Source organism: Nerophis ophidion, linkage group LG17, assembly GCF_033978795.1.
Source record: "Nerophis ophidion isolate RoL-2023_Sa linkage group LG17, RoL_Noph_v1.0, whole genome shotgun sequence".
Lineage (NCBI taxonomy): Eukaryota > Metazoa > Chordata > Actinopteri > Syngnathiformes > Syngnathidae > Nerophis > Nerophis ophidion.
Window position 1 is genome coordinate 24,845,577 of NC_084627.1, and position 22,546 is coordinate 24,868,122.

A 22,546-nucleotide genomic window follows, 5' to 3' on the forward strand; every position below is an offset into this window, starting at 1 on the left:
CGAAAGATTGTGCACCCTCTTGAAGGAATTAAGAAAGAGCGCACACCAGGCTTGGTCTTCCCTTCTTATTCTTATGCTCCGTGATGGCCTGATTTGTAGCATAACAACTTATACAACTGTCCAATGTTCAAATGTCACCCCACCAACTTGGTCAGGGTGACTTGACCTCTCATGTCGTGTCCCTCCCAATGCATTCAGTTTAGAGGTAACCCTAGGACAGAAATTTTCCACTTTTGTTATGTTTTTATATATTTTAATAGTATTTTTAGAATGTGCCGCGGGCCTTTAAAACATTAGCTGTGCGCACCTCTGCTACAGATAATAAAAAATAAAATCAGATAAATCTATGGGTAAAAAGCAGAGCCTGGCGACGCATGTGCGTTTATCATAACTCTCTCGCTCTCTCTGTGTCTGCCCCTACCTCACGAATGCTCTGTGTGCACAATTTGTTTCGTTTTTAACCCCTTCTTAACCCTGAACGTACATTGAAAATACACGCCACCCTAACTTCAAATGCCGGTCATTTGAGGCATTTAAGAAACTCCACCCGGACAGCCCCGCAAAAGAGGACATATCCGGTGAAAAGAGGACGTATGGTCAGTCTATCGTAGCCCGGTCGCTGCTAGCATGCCTTGTGTTGTGCCTCGGTGTGCATTGTTTACACAACGTGCGGTACGCTACTTAACATGTCCGTGTGGAAACTCGTTTGATACACCTCCGAACCCCTGTACCAAAATGGTTCAATACGAATACACGTACCGTTACACCCCTAATCACATCTTCACTATTTCCTCAGGATTCACGGGTCAGAACTGTGAGCACAACATTGATGACTGTCCAGGCCACAATTGTCAGAATGGTGGCGTATGCGCTGATGGCGTCAACACCTATAATTGCCAGTGCCCGCCTCATTATACAGGTAAGAAGATACTTAAAGAGGACTTTGTAATTTGGTTACCTTGAATTATCTGAATGAGTATGACCCTTTCTTCTCTTAGGACAATACTGCACCGAAAATGTGGACGAGTGCGAGTTGATGCCCAACGCGTGTCAGAACGGAGGCACTTGCCATGACACACACGGCAGCTACCACTGTGTCTGCGTCAACGGGTGGACGGGAGACGATTGCAGCGAGAACATCGACGACTGCGCGAGCGCCGCTTGTTACCATGGCGCTACCTGCCACGACCGTGTGGCTTCCTTCTTTTGCGAGTGTCCGCACGGGCGCACAGGTGCGACTCTTAACTTTCAGGACTCAGTAAAGGGCTTGAGTGTGATGGCGCTAATGGTATTGACTTCCCTTGCTGTGTTCAGGTTTACTGTGCCACCTGGATGACGCGTGCATCAGCAACCCGTGTCAAAAAGGCTCCAACTGTGACACTAATCCGGTCAATGGCAAGGCCATCTGCACATGCCCGCCAGGTTACACTGGGTCAGCCTGCAATCTGGACATTGATGAGTGCTCCCTTGGTATGTCCACTTCCTAGTTCCTCTAATATCATTCTTTAGGGACTTAACGAAGGCATTTCACGACATTAAGCATATTAATTAATGAATTACTATTAGAACGCAATGGCATCAAAAGGTTTGTCTTGAACTGGGGAAGAAGCTCCTTAACCAAAAGGAAGCAGTACATAAAGCTAGGCGAACAAATGACTCCCGGCCAAAGGCAAAATCCAGTAACTCAATTTTGGTCAAAACTGAGCTGATAATAATTTTGGAATTCCTAGGTGATATGCTTTACATTAGTGTATGCGATATTGTAATTTGTTCCATAAGTAAGCTGTTACGCGCATGGCAGGACCTAGCAACTACCACATAACCGCGTAGATACAACAGAAAAACCTAGTATCTCAAGGGACCAATCGTAGCTTCTTTGTCAGTCACCTTATTGTCTTTAATGAGACATTTGCACAAATGGGGGCCGACGGTCAACCTGATTATGTGATATTATGGCACGAGGGGATATTTGGAAGATTGGCCCAGGATGTTGCAAGCACCTTCATTAAATGTATTGTTCTTGATTCTTCCCCTTGCATACTCTTTTGGGCAGATAACTGTGAAGTTCAAAATAAAAACTGGACGCTGTACACGGCTCTTGCCCAATGTGCAAACGCAGAATGGGGCCCACCCGAGATTATGATAAAATATCTGGAGAAAGAGCACACGTTAGTGAGAGCAGATTCAATCCATGGCTCATTCGACAAGAAAATGAAAGCTCAAGAAAACATCTATACGTTTGATGACTTTGTAGATCTTTGTAAGACAGCATCAAGATAGATTGGTTTTCCTTTGTTCTCGCAAAATCAGCTAGAAGTGAGTTACTAGGTTTTGCCTTTGGACAAGAGATGACTTAATCTCTAAATATATGTTGCGGCGTACCCCAGGGATCAATACTGGCATCAAAATCTCGATATAAACAACAATTGTTAAGGTACAAATGGAAAGTGCACTTTTTTGAATTGTTGCCTGTTATTCACAATCCTTATGTAAGATCAGAACACATATGTCTTTTTTCTTTGCATTCTAACACGCAAATAAATGTAAATGAAAGTCGCCTTACAATGGAATGGAGCCAAAGTAAGCCATGACTTTATTGTCTCTGTGGCATTCATTCTGACCACAAAACCCAGGTAGGGGGTAGCAGGGGTGTATATTGTAGTGTCCCAGAAGAGTTAGTTCTGCAAGGGGTTCTGGGTATTTGTTCTGTTGTGTTTATGTTGTGTTACGCGGATGTTCTCCTGAAATGTGTTTGTCATTCTTGTTTGGTATGGGTTCACAGTGTGGCGCATATTTGTAAGTTCTTTATATGGCCACCCTAAGTCTGACCTGTATGGCTGTTGACCAATTATGCCTTGCATTCACTTGTGTGCATGTGAAAAGTCGTAGATATTATGTGATATTATGTGATTGGGCCTTTAAGGTTTATTGGCGATCTGTACTTCTCCCTACGTCCGTGTACATAGCAGCGTTTTAAAAAGTCATAAATTGAACTTTTTGAAACCGATACCGATAATTTTAAAAACCGATACAGATAATTTCCAATATTACATTCTAAAGCATTTATTGGCCGATAATATCGGCAGTCCGATATTATCGGAAATTTCTAATGAAAAGGTATCTAGGTCATAAATCACATCTCTCACCTGGATAGTAAAATGATGTGGACATAAACTGAGAAGTTGGTCAACTTTGAGAGCCAATTTACACCCGGACATGGTGAGACAGACGGTGGTTTACACCAAAACTATTTTTTAATTCTTCCCGAAGATTATGAGTAATTCTTCATCTAAACGGGAATATATCAAAATCCAAACAGTTGGCACCCCAGTAAGATTGGACATTGTAAAGTAAGTGATGTTTGATTATGTTTGTTGCCTTAATGAAGTCTGAATGAGCTGTAGTCAGTGTTGTAGTTGAAGGAAAAACTGGACGTCTATGAAATTAATGCGCCGCCGAATGCTTAAAATGAGCAAAATACATAAGTGCCTTTTACTACATTACGTCTACACTTACAGCATGTATATAAAACATTGATGAAGGTGTTTGAATGTTTTCTAAGCGCTTTATAGGACGTATAGAGCAACTCAGACTTTTGCTGGCATTTATTTACTAGTTAGAATAAATAACAAAACATATGTGCGCCGGTTTTACATAAGGTTTGTAAAATATAGGCAAAATTCCAAAAAGTGTGCAGTTTCCTTTTAAAGTTAGTACTGTTTGCAGATGATTCAACTGCAATTTGTTCAGGAAAGAACACACATAAGCTTATACAAATAATAACAACAGAATAAATGAATGAATTAAAGAGATGGTTTGACAAAAACAGACCATCTTTGAATCGTAGTAAAACTAAAATAGTGTTATTCGGAAACAATGTACGTTAACAAGTAAATATGTGTTGTACTATATTGTAACTGTGTGCCTGTTTGAAAAAATACAACCATAACAGTAACAATGGGGCTTGTACGTTTCCACAAATACTTGACAATAGTTTGTACTTTTAGGTGCCAACCCTTGTGAACACGGAGGCCGCTGCCTTAACACCAAAGGCTCCTTCCAGTGCAAGTGTCTTCAGGGATATGAGGGCCCTCGTTGCGAGATGGACGTCAACGAATGCATGTCTAATCCGTGCCAGAATGACGCCACCTGCTTGGACCAGATTGGAGGATTCCACTGCATCTGCATGCCAGGTAAGAGTGTTCATGCATATGAAAAGAACTATGTCAAGAGAAAGGAGTCACCATTTGACTAAAAGTTTTTATGCCGTCTCTTCAGGCTATGAAGGTGTATTCTGTCATATGAACACGGATGAGTGTGCCAGTCAACCTTGTCTCAACAACGGCAAATGCATCGACAAGATCAACTCCTTCCACTGTGACTGTCCTCAGGGTGAGAATACATGTTTGTTACATCTTCCAGACAATAGATGCGTACAGTATTTCAAACAAGGAATGGTTAACGAGTTGGGTACTTTTAGAAGTACTATCAGGTACCGATTCATGTAAAATCGAATGGTGCCACATTTTGATACCTGCGTTGCACATGTCATCACCTCCGGTTGTACACTTGGCTCAAACACTTTGCCGGGAAACTGGCAGTCAAGGGATCAGAACGGACTTGGCTCGACTGGCTCTATTGTAGGTAATGTTACACTTTTAATACCAACAAAGAAAAAAGAAGGTGCTACAAAAGTACAGTAAGGCTCTACTTTGATGCTTATTTTCCATAGATATGCTACCAATTAGCATTAGCGAATTTACATGGCAATTTTAACCCCTCCGAATTTGGTAATGAAAACTACAACTTGTTTGGAATTAGCACACTTAACCTTTTGTGGGACTCAACAAGAAAAGTCTGGGACATTGAATCTATTGCAAAACATTACTTCCTGTGTAGCATACGCTAGTGCCATCTAACGTCTTGAAATTGCAACTGCAAGCAATGTACCGTATTTTTTGGAGTATAAATCGCTCCGGACTATAAGTCACACCTGCCGAAAATGCATAATAAAGAAGGAAAAAAACTTATATAAGTCGGACTGGAGTATAAGTCGCATTTTCTGGGGAAATTTATTTGATAAAACCCAACACCAACAATAGACATTTGAAAGGCAATTTAAAATAAATAAAGAATAGTGAACAATAGGCTGAATAAGTGTACGTAATGCGGCATAAATAACCAACTGAGAAGGTGTCTGGTATGTTAACGTAACATATTATGGTAAGAGTAATTCAAATAACTATAACATATAGAACATGCTGTACGTTTACCAAACAATCTGTTATTCCTAATTGCTAAATCCCATGAAATCTTATACGTCTAGTCTCTTACGTGAATGAGATAAATAATATTATTTGATATTTTCCGGTAATGTGTTAATAATTTCACACATAAGTCGCTCCTGAGTATAAGTCGCACCCCCGGCTGAACTATGAAAAAAACTGCGACTTATAGTCCGACAAATAGGGTATTCTATTTACTACCGTACAATATTTGCAAATGAGACAAAGGAGTATAAGAAACAATTAACATTTATTTATTAAATATTTGAACGCATATTAAAAGTACCGGAAAATTGTATTGTTGAGTACCAGTATTGATTCCCGAGTACCAAGAATTGTTAATGTATTGATTCAAATGTGAATTATATCCGTCTCTAGATGAGACCAGTAACCTTTCTGTCAGATTAAACGGCTTACAAAATAAAGGTAAATGTTTTACTACCCCACTGAAAGACTGCATTAGCATATTTGGCGGGCATGGAGGTTTGTGCTCCAGTTTAGCGCCAAAACCGGGGGCAGGGATTGGTTTATGGCTCGCCAGCCTAAGCCCATTGTGTTGTTTGAAAGAAACTTTCTGTGCACAGTAAGGCCCGAGGAAGGGGAGGGGCTTTGGAAAGGATTGTTGTCCGTTGGTACCTTCAATGGCCGCAGAATCTCCTTGGAGAAAATATTTTCTCTGAATCTTTGCACACAACTACGAGACGCTGAAGATAAAACTAAAGTTTGATTCACTTGCAGGATTTTCAGGGAATTTGTGCCAGGTGGATATTGATGAGTGTGCGAGCACCCCATGTAAAAATGGAGCAAAGTGTACAGATGGTCCCAACAAATACACCTGCGAATGTGCTGAAGGTAAAACATCTGCTTTTTCATGAATGCTTTTTTTTCTCCCAGGTGGCCTAATACAGTGGTTCTCAACCTTTTTTCAGTGATGTACCCCCTGTGAACATTTTTTTTAATTCAAGTACCTCCTAATCAGAGCAAAGCATTTTTGGTTGAAAAAAAGAGATAAAGAAGTAAAGTACAGCACTATATCATCAGTTTCTGATTTATTAAATTGTATACCAGTGCAAAATATTGTTCATTTGTAGTGGTCTTTCTTAAACTATTTGGAAAAAAAAAATAAAAATAACTAAAAACTTGTTGAAAAATAAAGAAGTGATTCAATTATAAATAAAGATTTTTACACATAGAAGTAATCATCAACTTAAAGTGCCTTCTTTAGGGATTGTAATGGAGATCCATCTGGATTCATCAACTTAATTCTAAACATTTCTTCACAAAAAAATAAATCTTTAACATCAATATTTATGGAACATGTCCACAAAAAATCTAGCTGTCAACACTGAATATTGCATTGTTGCATTTCTTTTCACAGTTTATGAACTTACATTCATATTTTGTTGAAGTATTATTCAATAAGTACATTTATAAAGGATTTTTGAATTGCTGCTATTTTTAGAATATTTTTGAAAAATCTCACGTACCCCTTGGCATACTTTCAAGTACCCCCAGGGGTACACGTACCCCCATTTGAGAACCACTGGTCTAATATTATATTTGTCTGTGGTTGTGCAGGTTACACAGGGCAGCACTGTGAGACTGACATCAACGAGTGCTACTCCGACCCGTGTCACTATGGCACATGTAAGGACGGGCTGGCTTCGTTCACTTGCTACTGCCGCCCTGGCTATACGGGACGCTTGTGCGAGACCAACATCAACGAGTGCTTAAGCCAGCCCTGCAAAAATGGCGGCACTTGCCAGGATAGAGAGAACACGTACATCTGTTATTGCCCCAAAGGCACCGCAGGTGAGACTTCATCCCCTCTCTCTATCTGAATTTGTAGATGAGACGCTTAATGTGTTCCCCACGGTGCAGGTTTCAACTGTGAGATCAATCTGGACGACTGCAAGAGCCACCCCTGCGACTATGGGAGGTGTATTGACAAGATCAACGGCTACGAGTGTGCGTGTGAGCCGGGCTATACAGGTGAGCGCTGGGTGGAGTTTACAGGTGCAAGGGGGGTGGTCCCCTGAGTATAAGGAGGGGTGAATGAGACAGGTGGCTAGCGGGCCCACTCTGACAAAACAATGGTGTCATGTTGCCTGTGTGATATGGGGTTTGTGTGGGGGCGGTCCTGAAAAGAGCGATGTCCCCAACCTGATATAACATTTGAAAAGACTGAGACTTATTAGTGGAATTGAAAGTTGAGACTTCGAATAGAAAAAAGGGCTTGATTTGAATCACATCATTTTTTTGTGCCATTGTGATACACTTTTCTTACTAAGTAGGCTACACTTGTCATTCTCCTCTTCTTGGCTTGAAAAGAACCGGTTCTGACCGGTAGTGGCTGTGTGATTGTGGAAAAAGAGGGCAGCAAGGAACAAGTGTGTGTGCAGGCTGCTGTGCATCCCTCCTCCTCTTCCTCCCCTTCGTCTTTTTGTGCCGACATGGGGAGTGTGGAGGGCACGGTGGGCCTGAGACGCAAGGGGGACAGAGGACTATTGTAACTGATGGTGAGGCGGTTGGGCCCCTCCTCCTCCTGATTGATGAAGAGCAAGGGAAGAAAGGGGGGTCTAATTGTTACTCGGCCGTGTGTGAAATGGGTCTGGCCTTCTGTCCCCTGTAAACAACCCCTGTGAGCTTAGGTGTCCCTGGATGAGGGGTGTGGGGGGTGTTGTAATATGATTGTGAATAGGGAGAGTAGGGCCTTCCTGGCAGTAGCCCCCCACCAGACTAAAAACTCTACTTCTGCTTTTCTAAGGCAAAAAAAAAAAAAGGGTCCCCGGGGGCCACCAGGCTCGGCACACATTGGAGCTGCTCCCGTTTTTTTTTTTTTTTCAATTGAATGCTCAGGGAGTCTTTAGTGTTGGCTCTCTATTGTCCAAAAGCCACACGGTTCACCTCAATGGGGTATAGGCAAGGGCTGGGGCTAGGGGGAGGGTGTTCAAAGAGAAAAGCAAACGCACAGAGAAAAGTGTCCAGCTGTGCTCTGTCAGTGTGCAGCAATGTATGTTGAGGCATTCGCGCTAAAATTGTGTCCTGAAATCGTTCTAGGAACAATGTGCAACATCAACATCGACGATTGCGCCATCAATCCGTGTCACAATGGCGGCACTTGTGTGGACGGCATCAACAGCTTCACCTGCCTCTGTCCAGAGGGCTACAATGATGCCACCTGCATGTCCCAGGTGGACGAATGCAGCAGCAACCCCTGCATTCATGGCCGATGCCTGGACCTCATCAATGGGTGAGAAGCAGCAGATCAACTGTGCAATTGCCCCTCGCCATACAAAGCTTCCAATATTGCAACTCCACCACACTTTTTCTGGTCTTTAATTGAGTATGTTCAATAATTAAAATTAAAGCCCTACTGAAATTAGATTTTCTTATTTAAATGGGGATAGCAGCTCCATTCTATGTGTCACACATGATCATTTTGCGATATTGCTATATTTTTGCTGAAAGGATTTCGTACAGAACATCCACAATAAAGTTCGCAACTTTCGGTGCTAACAAAAAAGCTCTGCCTCTACCGGAAGTCGCAGACGATGACGTTACATGTTTAATGGCTCCTCACATATTCACATTGTTTTTAATGGGAGCCTCCAACAAAAAGTGCTATTCGGACCGAGAAAACGACAATTTCCCCATTAATTTGAGCGAGGATGAAAGATTTGTGTTTGAAGATATTGATAGCGACGGACTAGAAAAATAAAATAGAATAAATAAAATAAAAAAAGTGAGAAAAAAAACGCGATTGCATTGGGACGGATTCCGATGTTTTTAGACACATTTACTAGGTTAGTTCTGGGAAATGCCTTATCTTTCTATTGTGTTGCTAGTGTTTTAGTGAGTTTAATATTACCTGATAGTCGGAAGGGTGTCTCCACGGGTGTCTTGAAGCCAATGTTTCAGGGGAGTCGACGGCAGCTATGGACGGCACAAGCTCAGCTTTTTTCCGGTAAGAACTGACTTTTTAACCACGATTTTCTCATCGAAACCTGCTGGTTGACATGTGGTCGGGATCCATGTCTGCTTGACGGCGCTCTGATCCATAGGAAAGTTTCACCTCCAGGAATTTTAAACAAGGAATCACTATGTGTTTGTGTGGCTAAAGGCTAAAGCTTCCCAACTCCATCTTTCTACTGTGACTTCTCCAATATTAATTGAAAAAATTGCAAAAGATTCAGCAACACAGATGTCCAAAAAACTGTATAATTATGCCGTAAAGCAGACGATCATACTTCCTAAAAACCCGTGACGTATTGCGTACACGTCATCATTACACGACGTTTCGAAGACGAAACTCCCGGGAAATTTAAAATTGTAATTTAGTAAACTAAAAAGGCCGTATTGGCATGTGTGGCAATGTTAATATTTCATCATTGATATATAAACTATCAGACTGCGTGGTGGGTATTAGTGGGTTTCAGTAGGCCTTTAAAAATAAGTAAACTGTCAAGACGGGGAAGTAGCTGCTTGCTGCGGGGTCGTTCTCCCAGGAAAGCAGACGGACTACTTGGGATATGGCGTGCAGGTATAAACATGATTTGATTTTAACTAAAAAAGGTTCAAACAAAAAACGTTCACAGCGGAAACAAAAGTAACACTTTAACGTAAAATATGAACATAAAACAAACAACACTTAATGCGGCTTGAAAAGAGCAGCATGGACTTTGGCATGAAAAACTAGCATGGACAGATAATGAAAAGAACAATGACGCCAGCAGGACTGACTGGAAATGACAAGCTTAAGTTTAGTGCTCGGGAAGCAGGTGAGCGGGCGAGCACTAATCAGAGACAGGTGAACACAATAAGTAACCATGGCGACAAAATGGAGTGAAAAAACAGGAAGCAATGGAGTCTTAAACAAAACCGAACATAACTAAACAAAACATGATCACAAGACATGACATAAACACTAGTGGAGACCAAACCAAAGTGAGCCATGACGTTATTGTGTCTGTGGCGTTCATTCTGACCATAAAACCCAAATGCCGTCCAAAACTGATTAGCGATATCGTTATTATAAGCGCTAACATTAACGACCTTCATTTAGTGGCGCATTGATCACAGAGAAGCATCTTCCTTATGCTGCTATATTGACATCAGCTGGTTAGCTGCTTTCTCGCCTCTGAGCTCATAAAAATTAATCTAGGTCATAAATCACATCTCTCACCTGTATAGTAAAGTGACGTGGACATAAACTAAGAAGTTGGTAACATTTGACAGCCAATTTAGACCCGGAGATGGTGAGAAAGACGTTGGTATGCACCAAAACTATTTTTTAACTCTTCACGAGGATTATGAGTCATTCTTCATTTAAACAGGAATATATCAACATCCTAGCAGTTGGCACCCCATTGAGATCAGACATTGTACAGTAAGTGATGTTTGATTATGTTTATTGCCTCTCATGAAGTCTGCATGAGTTGTAGTCAGTGTTGTAGTAGAAGGAAAAAGTGAACATCTATTAAGTTAGTGCGCCACCGTATGCTTAAAATGAGAAAAAATATGTGAGAAGCAGCAGATCTACTATGCAATTACCCATTGCCACACCAAGCTTCCAATATTGCAGTTTCACCACATGTTTTCTGGTCTTTAATTGAGCATTTTCCCCCAAAAATTAAAATGGCAAAATTAATTAAACATAAGTGAACATTAGAGGAGACCAAACCAATCGGAGCATCCATCCATCCATCTTCTTCCGCTTATCCGAGGTCGGGTCGCGGGGGCAGCAGCCTAAGCAGGGAAGCCCAGACTTCCCTCTCCCCAGCCACTTCGTCTAGCTCTTCCCGGGGGATCCCGAGGCATTCCCAGGCCAGCCGGGAGACGCAGTCTTCCCAACGTTTCCTGAGCATGCCGTTTACTTTTATAGCCACTGATTGGCACAGCCTCAGGCAGCATTACCGTATTTTTCGGAGTATAAATCGCTCCCGAGTATAAGTCGCACCTGCCCAAAATGCATAATAAAAAAAGGAAAAAAACATATATAAGTCGCACTACAGTACAAGTCGCATTTTTGGGGGAAATTTATTTCATAAATCCCAACACCAAGAATAGAATTTGAAAGGCAAATTTTTAAATAAATAAAAAATAGTGAACAACAGGCTGAATAAGTGTAAGTTATATGAGGCATAAATAACCAACTGAGAAGGTGCCTGGTATGTTAACGTAACATATTATGGTAAGAGTCATTCAAATAACTATAACATATAGAACATGCTATATGTTTACCAAACAATCTGTCACTCCTAATCGATAAATCCCATGAAATCTTATACGTCTAGTCTCTTAAGTGAATGAGCTAAATAATATTATTTGATATTTTACGGTAATGTGTTAATAATTTTACACATGAGTCGCTCCTCAATATAAGTCGCACAAACTATGAAAAAAACTGCGACTTATAGTCCAAAAAATACGGCTCTCTATTGGATTACAAAAGCAAAAAGGTGACTAAAGATTGTTATTTCATTTCTAGAGGGCTCTCATAATGTTGCAAAGTATACCTTGAAGGTCCTAAACAGATTTGTTTATGCTGTAGCTATGAAAATATTTGATTTATGATGAATGATTCCTACTTCGTTGAAATGCATTTATCGCGGTCATGTCCAGAACCAATTAACGACGAATGAGGGACGACTGTGTGTCTCAGGGTTGCGTGCTGCACACATCACAAGAAATCACTGACATTTTGTTTTCATTGAAGCTATAAATGCACCTGCGACTCTGGATGGAGTGGCCCAAATTGTGACATCAACAACAACGAGTGTGAGTCCAACCCATGTATGAATGGAGGAACCTGTAAAGACATGACCAGCGGGTACCACTGTACATGCAGAGCGGGCTTTACAGGTCAGTATTGGAGACTTCTCACGCCTATGTTGTTGTCTCGGCGTTACGCTTCCTAACCAACTCAAATACCATCATGACAGGGCCTAACTGCCAAACTAATATCAACGAGTGTGCTTCCAACCCCTGCCTCAACCAGGGGACCTGCATTGATGATGTGGCAGGATACAAGTGCAACTGCCAGCTCCCTTACACCGGTACAACACTTTGTAGCCACTTATTTACATTGGGACTTTCTACCTTGTTTCCACACAGAAGGCCTATCCTGTGTAGTTGAACAAAACATCATCACGTCGCCACTAGCAGGGATGCATGTTGTGGAAAGATATGCCTGTCTGTTTTGGATGGATAACTGAGTGTGTGTTTTTTTGGGGGCGGAGGAATAATGTGCCACAGTTGCTAATATAACCTGGAGAGCTCGCGCTGGCACCGAGCCCCCCATTCCCTTTTCCGCCACGTCCTGTTTCCTGTCTGCGATAGCACAATAACAGGAAACAGGAAAGGCCTTCCTAGTTGGCTAAGTCGTCATGGAAATGGATTCTGAAGAGGGATGGAAAACTGGTTTAGTGTTCTTGTTGACACTGCTGCTTACTCGCTTCAATGTTTCTTTTTTGTTCTCAGGTGAAAACTGCGAGATTTTGCTGGCCCCGTGCAACACAAGACCCTGCAAAAATGGTGGACTATGTAAAGAGTCTGAGGACTACCAGAGCTTTTCTTGCAGTTGTCCTGGGGGATGGCAAGGTGCCTATTACTGTCCTTTATTGGACATGTGTTTGCGGCATCTTTGATATAATGCAAATAATAAAATTTTATTCATATTAAGGTCAAACCTGTGAGATTGACATCAACGAATGCGTGAAAAGCCCATGCGGCAATGGTGCCCTTTGCCACAACACCATGGGCAGCTACCAGTGCAAGTGCTTGTCAGGCTACACGGGTCAGAAGTGTGAGACTGACATTGACGACTGCAAACCAAGTAAGGGTCATCAAATGGACATTGTGTCTCCCAAAAAACCCATCTCAAACATCCTATTTTGCGTGTTTCAGATCCGTGCAGTAACGGTGGTCTGTGCCGCGATGGCATCAACAGTTTTACGTGTACTTGCCTGCCGGGGTTTCGCGGTGGCAGATGTGAGCAGGATATCAATGAGTGCGAGAGTAACCCCTGCAGGAATGGCGCCAACTGCACCGACTGCGTCAACAGCTACACGTGCACCTGCCCGCCAGGGTTCAGCGGCATCAACTGCGAGATCAACACTAACGACTGCACAGACAGGTAGCTCAATACGCTGATAACATTGTCAGTGACCTCAGAATCTGGGGATGATATTATGATATTGTAGGGGTGTAACGGTACACAACAAATTTGGTTCGGTACGTACCTCGGTTTAGAGGTCATGGTTCGGTTAATTTTCGGTACAGTAAGAAAACAACAAAATATACATTTTTGGGTTATTTATTTACCAAATTTGTAAACAATGGCATAACATACATATACACACAGGGTCCATTGCCAGGGTTAATGTGGTCAACATATATAAAATAAAAACTAAATAAGACAAGGCTCAGAATGGTTTCTTAACAAAACCTTTCTACATATAAAGTGTTTTTTTTGATTGATTGATTGATTGAGACTTTTATTAGTAGATTGCACGGTACAGTACATATTCCGTACAATTGACCACTAAATGGTAACACCCCAATACGTTTTTCAACTTGTTTAAGTCGGGGTCCGTGTTAATCAACATTAAAATGCCTCCAGTTGTTGCTCAGAATAAATAAAATGACAAAACTTTTCTTCTACATATAAAAAGTGCAACTCTGCTTCAAGTCAACTCAGCTTCAGATTAACTACCCCCAGCCTGGCTAACTTGGTAGTAAGCGGATATATAGGCTTTTTGTTCTTCCACCATAGAAGTCGGTCAAAATCTAGTTTTAATGCAATACAGCAACCCCCCGCGACCCCGAACGGGACAAGCGGTGGAAAATGGATGGCTTGATGGTCTTCAATCTGCTACTATAAAAACATTTGTTATTGCTTTAACCTTGCCTGCCTGGCTGGCCGAGGAGAGGCTGCTTGAACGCGGTATTTGCACCACGCTCCTCTTTCTCTTCCTTAAAGCGAGCATGACTTGGGGGTGGTGCCGCTTCAAAAGAGTTAGCCAGAAGCATAGCCTACTGCTGCTGAACAATGTCGGCAAACCTCCGTGCTCCATTGTTGTATCGCACCGCGAAGCCGGAGTGTTCCCAAAGGGGATATGTTAACGAGGCAGGAGGGTCTTTTGCATGTTGTCCTAGCCCGATCAGTTCTAGCCTGCCGTGTGTTGTGCATCGCTCTGCCTTGTTTACAGAACGTGCGGTGCGCTACCTAATATGTCTGTGTAGAAACTCGTTTGATGCACCTCCGAACCGGACCGAAACCCCCGTACCGAAACGGTTCAATACAAATACACTTACGGTTACACCCCTATGACATTGACTTTGTTGTCTTTTCAGCTCGTGCTTCAACGGTGGCACATGTGCTGATGGCATCAACACCTTCACTTGCTTGTGTCTGCCTGGATTCACTGGCAGCTACTGTCAATATGACATCAACGAGTGCGACTCCAGGCCGTGTCTCAATGGAGGGACGTGTCTGGACAGTTTCGGAACGTACAAGTGCACCTGCCCTCCAGGTTACACAGGAATCAACTGTCAGGTATAGCATGAGTTTCTCTGTGCCACCGTCATTTTTTTATGTTTTTTATTTACCATTCCCTACTTTGTTGTTTGTTAGAATCTTGTACGGTGGTGTGATTCATCCCCCTGCAAAAATGGGGGCACATGCTGGCAAAAGGGAGCCTCCTACACCTGCCAGTGTCAGACAGGGTGGACTGGCCTCTACTGTGATATCCCAAGCGTGTCCTGTGAGGTGGCAGCCAAACAGCAAGGTACTAATCCAAATGATACACAAATAGTTTGTATGGTTGTACATTTGTTAATCATCATCTTGGTCTCTTAGGTGTAGAGGTGACTCACTTGTGCAGGAACTCAGGCCAGTGTCTTGATGCTGGAAGCACACATTACTGTCGTTGCCAGGCAGGCTACACTGGTAGCTACTGTCAGGAGCAAGTGGATGAGTGCTCCCCTAATCCTTGCCAGAATGGTGCCACCTGCACTGATTATCTAGGAGGCTACAGTTGTGAGGTACACAATTGATCTAAAGACAAAACATTAAAAGGGAATGTAATTTTTTTGTAATGTTGCCTATCATTCACAATCCTTATGTGAAGCAAGAACACATGTTTTTCTTTTTCTAATGCATTTTACATGGTATATAAATGAGGTCAAAAGTCCACATAGAATGAAACCTAAGGGAGCCGCTCTGTTCTGTCTATAGAGCCCTCAAAAACATCCAAACACCTCAATTAAGGTTTTATATACATGCTGTAAGTATTCACGTAAAGTTGTAACAGGCACATTCATAGTAACATTTAATATTTCCGTATTTTGCTTACTGTAAGCATATGTGGCGCATTCATTTAAAGAACACATCACAAGGTCCGCTTTTTTTTCAACAATATCACTGATTATTATTCACTGCAGATTACACGAGTGCCAACAAACATAATACAACATCACTTACTGTATAGGTTCTGCTGTTCTTTAGGATGCTTTAGGGGTGTAACGGTACTCAAAAATTTTGGTTCGGTACATACCTCGGTTTAGAGGTCACGGTTCGGTTCATTTTCGGTACAGTAAGAAAACTACAAAATATACATTTTTTGGTTATTTATTCACTAAATTTGCAAAATCTTCCACCAAAAATATTTTTCTTAGTGGAACCTTGGATAGGTCATTAATTCATAATAACATTCATTTTGATTCAGGAATAGAATAGAATAGAATAGAAAGTACTTTATTGATCCCTGTGGGAAATTCAGCACCACAGTTAGCTCACAATAGACAAGAATAATAATAAATAATATAATATATACAATATGTTATATATAAAATATATAATTAATATAAATATATTCTACATATACTACATATACTCTACATATATTTAAGTTTTAAGCAATGACAGTTTGAAAGAAAAAAAACCAGCTTTTTTTATTAGTCAACATTCCAACTTTTTCTAAATTACATTTAACCTTTAAGCTGTATTTATTTATTTATTTCACTTTTGTTATGTTTTTGTTTGTTTTAATAGTATTTTTAGAATGTGCCATGGGCCTTTAAAACATTAGCTGTGGGCTGCAAATGGCCTCCGGGGCACACTTTTGACACAAAAATTAAATCTGATAAATTTATGGATTAAAAAGCAGACGCATGTGCTCTCTCTGTCTCTCCCCCTCCCTCACAAATGGTGCTGTGCGCGCAATTTGTTTTGTTTTTAACCTTTTCAGCACTGAACGTACACGCAAAATACACGCAACCATAACTCGAGGTGCCGGACATTTGGGGCGTTTGGGTCCGGTGAGGGGAGGATGTGTGGTCAGGACCTAGCCCGGTCGCTGCCAGGGCTAGGTCATAGACTTACCATACGTCCTCTTTTCACCGGATATGTCCTCTTTTGCGGAGCTGTCAGGGCAGAATTTCTTAAATGCCTCAAATGTCTGACATTTTGAGTATTGTTTACACAAAGTGCAGTACGCTACTTAATATGTCCGTGTGGAAACTCGTTCGGTACTCCTTCGCACCGAACCGGAAACCCCGTACCAAAACGGTTCGATAAAATACCCTTACCATTACACCCCAAGATGCTGACTGCTCGGATTTTCATATAATCCCATTTAGACGAAGAATGAATCATATTCCTTGCGAAGAAAAGGTGTCTTTCTTGTCATTTTCGGGCTGTTAAAGTGTACCAACTTGTTGAAATACGTCCTCATCCTTCTACTATCAAGGTTAAAGGCATGATTTATGATCTAGAATAAACTTTAATAAACACCTAGGCAAAGACGGAGCTTACCAGTCGATGATGTTAATATAGGCACAAAAGCTTGTGATCGCAGCTATAAATAGTTTGTCTGCGTTAGCGCTTATAATACCAATATCACTAATACTTGGTTAATATTTAAGTCACAAAATGTAAATGAAGTATTGTTGATGGTTTTTGGATGGTTATTTTTTGGGTTTTATGAGCGGAATAGAGGACCTCTCATTGGTTCCATTGTAAGTAGACTTTTATTTATGTTTATTTACGAGATCGAATGCATTAAAAAAATAACATCGGTTGTCATAATGTGTGTGAACGATAGGCACATTTCTAAAAAAAAAAAGTGGATTTTCCTATTAAAGGCCTGATCTACTAAATGTATGCGTGTACTGTATTAAAAAACACGTGCAAACATGATGCTCAAGCAAAGATGATCCACTAAGCTAATGCGAAGAGGATTGCGTCTCCTATATGAGCAAAATAGAGAGCCCAATCCATTTAGCGTGTCTGTCTTCATGTATATACAAAATAACAATAACAACAATACATTGTACAAATGTATTTGTTGGTCCCTTTCAAAACATCCAAGGTCACCTTCCAGGCAAAATAATAATCATAATGAAGAATTCACTAAAAGTAAAGCAATAATAAGAGTCGATACAAAATTAAAAGCATTAGTAAAGATAAATGAGCACTTTTGATTAGCTATGTTTTGATTAGCTATGTTTTCAGTTGTGATTTACATGTGTCAAGATGCAACTATGATCATACAGCACTCTCATTGTGATTTATAAAGACTAAAACTGTTTTTCAGACGCTGTTTTTCATCTACAATTAGCACGTCTTGCATATTATTCAGCAATATACATTTTATAATTTTATAGATGCTAGAGTATTTAATGGGCTGTTTAAATTAAATTCAATTGAGTCCTTTTGGCATCTGCTTTTCTTTTCATGGTGTTTGTTTCTTCATATAGTAAATGTAATATTATATCATGTATCTCTTTTGTAAAAAATGTCTAGCTATATGCATTCTCTTGAAACGAGATAATTTTAGACGTACCATCAAAATAGCACCGTTCCACCCAGAGCGCACCTATAGCATGCTAAAAATAGTTTGTATTGTCTATATTTCGCTTCAAAATAGCCCTGACACGGTTTGTACTATATATGTGTGCTGCATGTCAACCACATGAGGAAACACCACCATGGTGAAAACAATGAACTGGTAGTTCTGCACCACTTTTGCGCGTTTAGTTTAGTTTAGTCTTTATCTGAAGGGACAATGCACATAAACATTAAGCTCAAAGACAGGTGTGTTCTGTACCAGATTACAGTTAAATAGCTAATTTTCATCTGTATCCCAATTAAAGGGATACAAAAATCATGCAGTAAAATTATTACAATAAAATCATACCATATCACATACTCAAATTAAGAAAAGTCATAAAATGCCCTTTCATGGACACATACTGTACTTAATATACAATACAACCAAATCTCATTTACATCATCACACAAAGACAATTCATGCTCTTGTTCAGATCCGTCATCATTTGTTAAAACAACCATGATTATAACACACACCCCTCACAATTTGCAACAAAAATGCTGTCATGGATAAATATAATACAAATTAAGTTGATCTGTCAAACATAGTGCCCACCTTAGTGACCGTGTGAGCAACTTTGATTGCTCCAAAGCTACTTTTTAACTTAAATTGTAAATGAAGAGTAATCTGTTAGACTTTTCAAATTTGTTGTGAGGTTGTTCCATTCCTTTATGGCTTTATATAAAAAGGCTGATTGTGCAAAAGATGTTTTACATCTGGGTAGGCTGCACTGCCTCCTAGTGGAGGCTCGTTTTACACACTGTCTTAGTAGAGCACCTGCAACAGGCCCACTGACAGTACACACACTTTTATAATTCACACGCGTTATTCAGCACTTGTTATTTGGATCTTATCAGATCAAGCCCTCTGTGCAACTTAATTTTTTTTACAGGATAAATACTCACAAATGTGTCTGTATCTCCAGTGTCTCCCTGGGTACCACGGTGGAAACTGTTCAAAAGAAATCAATGAGTGTCAATCTCAGCCCTGTCAGAATGGAGGAACCTGCATTGATCTCATCAACACGTACAAGTGTTCTTGTCCGAGAGGAACACAAGGTTTATAATTGCATAATTGCCTAATTCACACTGGTAAAACAAAGATTTAACACAATTTCCCAACACCTCTGTCTTCCTCAGGCGTCCACTGTGAGATCAACCTAGATGACTGCAACCCATTCCACGACCCGCTGACCAACGAGCCCAAGTGCTTTAACAAGGGTAAATGCGTGGACCGCATTGGAGGCTACCAGTGTGTGTGCCCGGCGGGCTACGTTGGCGAGCGTTGCGAGGGCGACGTTAATGAGTGCCTATCAGACCCATGCGATCCTAGGGGATCATACAACTGCATCCAGCTCACCAACAGTTATCGCTGCGAGTGTCGCACTGGATATACAGGTACTAATGTGCCTTCAGTCACATGTGACACCAGCGCAGTGTGGATGTGTGTGTAAAAAAGGTCATAACGCAGTTTGTAACTTATTACCAGGCCAGCGTTGCGACAAAGTGTTTGATGGCTGCAAAGGTAGACCGTGTAGAAATGGAGGGTCATGTGCAGTTGCCAGTAACACTCCTCATGGTTTTATCTGCAAGTGCCCGCCGGTGAGTGTAATGCTCTAGAAACACCTTTATTGCCCACTACTATTCCAATAATGTGTGAGCCCTGTCTTTTTATTTTTCATCAGGGCTTCACTGGCTCCTCTTGTGAGTATGATTCTCGCTTCTGCGGGAATTTAAATTGCCGGAACGGCGGTACATGCGTGTCCGGCCACCTGGGCCCACGCTGCCTATGTCCCACAACCTTCACTGGACCCGAGTGTTTGACCCCGACTGACAGCCTCTGCATTTCCAACCCATGCTACAATGGTGGCACTTGCCAAATCACCCCGGATGCACCGTACTTCCAATGCAGCTGTCCAAGCAATTTCAATGGCCTGCTGTGCCACATCCTGGACTACTCTTTTGTCGGAGGCTTCGGCCGAGACATTACCCCGCCTCCAGAAGTGGAGGTGAGCTGTGAGAATCCTCAGTGTGATGAGTGGGCTGGCAACCACATCTGTGACTCGTTGTGCAACAACCATGCTTGCGGCTGGGATGGAGGAGACTGCTCCCTAAATTTTGATGATCCCTGGCAAAACTGCTCAGCAGCTCTACAGTGTTGGCGCTACTTCAACGATGGGAAGTGTGACGGCCAGTGTAACAGTCCTGGGTGTCTCTACGATGGCTTTGACTGCCAGGGACAGGAAGGACAATGCAAGTAAGTGTCAACTTTAGTATCTGTTGATAGTAGGGGTGTAACGGTACGTGTATTTGTATTGAACCGTTTCGGTACGGGGGTTTCGGTTCAGTTCGGAGGTGTACCGAACAAGTTTCCACACGGACATATTGAGTAGAGTACCGGACGTTGTGTAAATAATGCACACCGAGGCACAACATGAATTTACCATGAATTGATTTACGTGGACCCCGACTTAAACAAGTTGAAAAACTTATTCGGGTGTTACCATTTAGTGGTCAATTGTACAGAATATGTACTGAACTGTGCAATCTACTAATACAAGTTTCAATTAATCAATCAAAACACACAGCATGCTAGCAGCTACCGGGCTACGATAGACTGACCATACCTCCTCTTTTCACCGGATATGTCCTCTTTTGCGGGGCTGTCCGGGTAGAGTTTCTTAAATGCCTCAAATGTCCGGCATTTTAAGTTAGGGTTGCGTGTCTTTTCAATGTACGTTCAGGGTTAGGAAGGGGTTAAAAACAAAACAAATTGTGTGCGCAGCAACATTCGTGAGGGAGGGGCAGAGACAGAGAGAGCGAGAGACTTAAGATAAACACGCATGCGTTGCCAGGCTCTGCTTTTTACCTATAGATTTATCAGATTAAATTTTTTATTATCTATAGCAGGGGTGTCAAAAGTGTGCTCCGGAAACCATTTGCAGCCGGCAGCTAATGTTTTAAAGGCCCACAGCACATTCTAAACAAAAACATAAACAAAATTGAAATAAAAAAGCTTAAAGGTTAAATTTAATTTAGAAAAAGTTGCAACGTTGACTAATAAAACAAAGCTGTTTTTCTTTCTTTCAAACTGTCATTGGTCAAAACATAATATTGAATCAAAATCAATGTTATTATGAATTATTGACCCATCCAAGGTTCCCATTACTTCACATAAAATATTCAACTAAGAAAAATATTTTTGGTGCAAGATTTTGCAAATTTGGTGAATAAATAATCAAACAGTGTATATTTTGTTGTTTTCTTACTGTACCGAAAATTAATCGAACCGTGACCTCTGAACCGAGGTATGTACCGAACCGAAATTTTTGTGTACCTTTACACCCCGAGTTAATAGTGTTGCAAAATGTAAAAATATTAACCAGACTGCTTTCTATCCTTCAGCCCACTCTATGACCAGTACTGTAAAGACCACTATGCTGATGGCCACTGTGACCAGGGCTGCAACAATGCAGAGTGTGAATGGGATGGTCTGGACTGTGCCAACAACATGCCAGAAAAACTAGCGGACGGCCACTTAGTTTTAGTGGTTCACATCCCCCCAGAGCAACTTAAAAATCATTCTTCGGCTTTCCTACGAGACCTCAGCAGTGTTCTTCATACAAATGTGGTGTTCCGCCGCGATGCCAAAGGAGAGCCGATGATCTTCCCTTATTATGGCAACGAACAGGATCTGGTTAAGCACAACGTTCTGAAGCGCTCTGCAGATGGGTGGCCGGAGTGGGCTGCGATGCCGGCAAATGTTTTGGGTCAAATGAAAGACAGTGTGTCTGCGATGGTCAGTCCACGTAAACGTAGAGAGCTGGATTCTGTGCAAGTTAAAGGGTATGTACCACTATATGGATCATGTCATTCTCTATGCCTTATTTCCAAGAAGGACCTTGACAAGCCTTTTCTTACCACATCTAGGTCTGTAGTCTACTTGGAGATTGACAACCGTCAGTGCTACCAGCAGTCCAGTGAATGCTTTCAAAGCGCCACAGATGTTGCTGCTTTCCTGGGGGCTTTGGCCTCCAGTGGGAATCTTAATGTTCCCTACATAGAAGCTGTTACTAGTACGTAACCTTCTCTTTTATACATATGTTGTTTACACTAGTGGTTCTCAAACCTTTTTTTCACCAAGTACCACCTCAGAAAACACTTGGCCGTCCAAGTACCATAATAAAGTCTTTGTTTACATGTGGTTTGCATGTTGATTGGCTGTGAGACTGGGAAAGGACAGACGAAAGTGGAAAATCGGTGAAAAAATTACGGAGAACGACTGTTCTGTTTGTGTCTTAATTGTTTATTTTGGCATTGAATACGGCCTACAGTCGTCCAATTGTAATGATTTCCATTGAAGGCT

At 41.4% G+C, this 22,546-nt stretch overlaps 1 protein-coding gene across 1 annotated transcript in view; it reads left to right on the forward strand.

Annotated features, from left to right (window-relative positions):
- LOC133536263 (neurogenic locus notch homolog protein 1-like) overlaps positions 1–22,546 on the forward strand; it is a 40,988-nt gene that overhangs the window by 13,163 nt on the left and 5,279 nt on the right. Inside the window, exons 5-27 of the mRNA XM_061876669.1 lie at positions 797–919; positions 999–1,232; positions 1,315–1,470; positions 4,008–4,193; positions 4,279–4,392; positions 6,024–6,137; positions 6,864–7,097; positions 7,167–7,277; positions 8,346–8,538; positions 12,004–12,149; positions 12,230–12,343; positions 12,768–12,887; positions 12,970–13,122; positions 13,194–13,422; positions 14,643–14,844; positions 14,923–15,076; positions 15,148–15,332; positions 19,107–19,239; positions 19,321–19,578; positions 19,670–19,782; positions 19,866–20,437; positions 21,586–22,026; positions 22,111–22,256. Coding sequence (XP_061732653.1) covers positions 797–919; positions 999–1,232; positions 1,315–1,470; positions 4,008–4,193; positions 4,279–4,392; positions 6,024–6,137; positions 6,864–7,097; positions 7,167–7,277; positions 8,346–8,538; positions 12,004–12,149; positions 12,230–12,343; positions 12,768–12,887; positions 12,970–13,122; positions 13,194–13,422; positions 14,643–14,844; positions 14,923–15,076; positions 15,148–15,332; positions 19,107–19,239; positions 19,321–19,578; positions 19,670–19,782; positions 19,866–20,437; positions 21,586–22,026; positions 22,111–22,256 — 4,431 coding nt within the window. The remainder of the gene's footprint in view (positions 1–796; positions 920–998; positions 1,233–1,314; positions 1,471–4,007; positions 4,194–4,278; positions 4,393–6,023; positions 6,138–6,863; positions 7,098–7,166; positions 7,278–8,345; positions 8,539–12,003; positions 12,150–12,229; positions 12,344–12,767; positions 12,888–12,969; positions 13,123–13,193; positions 13,423–14,642; positions 14,845–14,922; positions 15,077–15,147; positions 15,333–19,106; positions 19,240–19,320; positions 19,579–19,669; positions 19,783–19,865; positions 20,438–21,585; positions 22,027–22,110; positions 22,257–22,546) is intronic.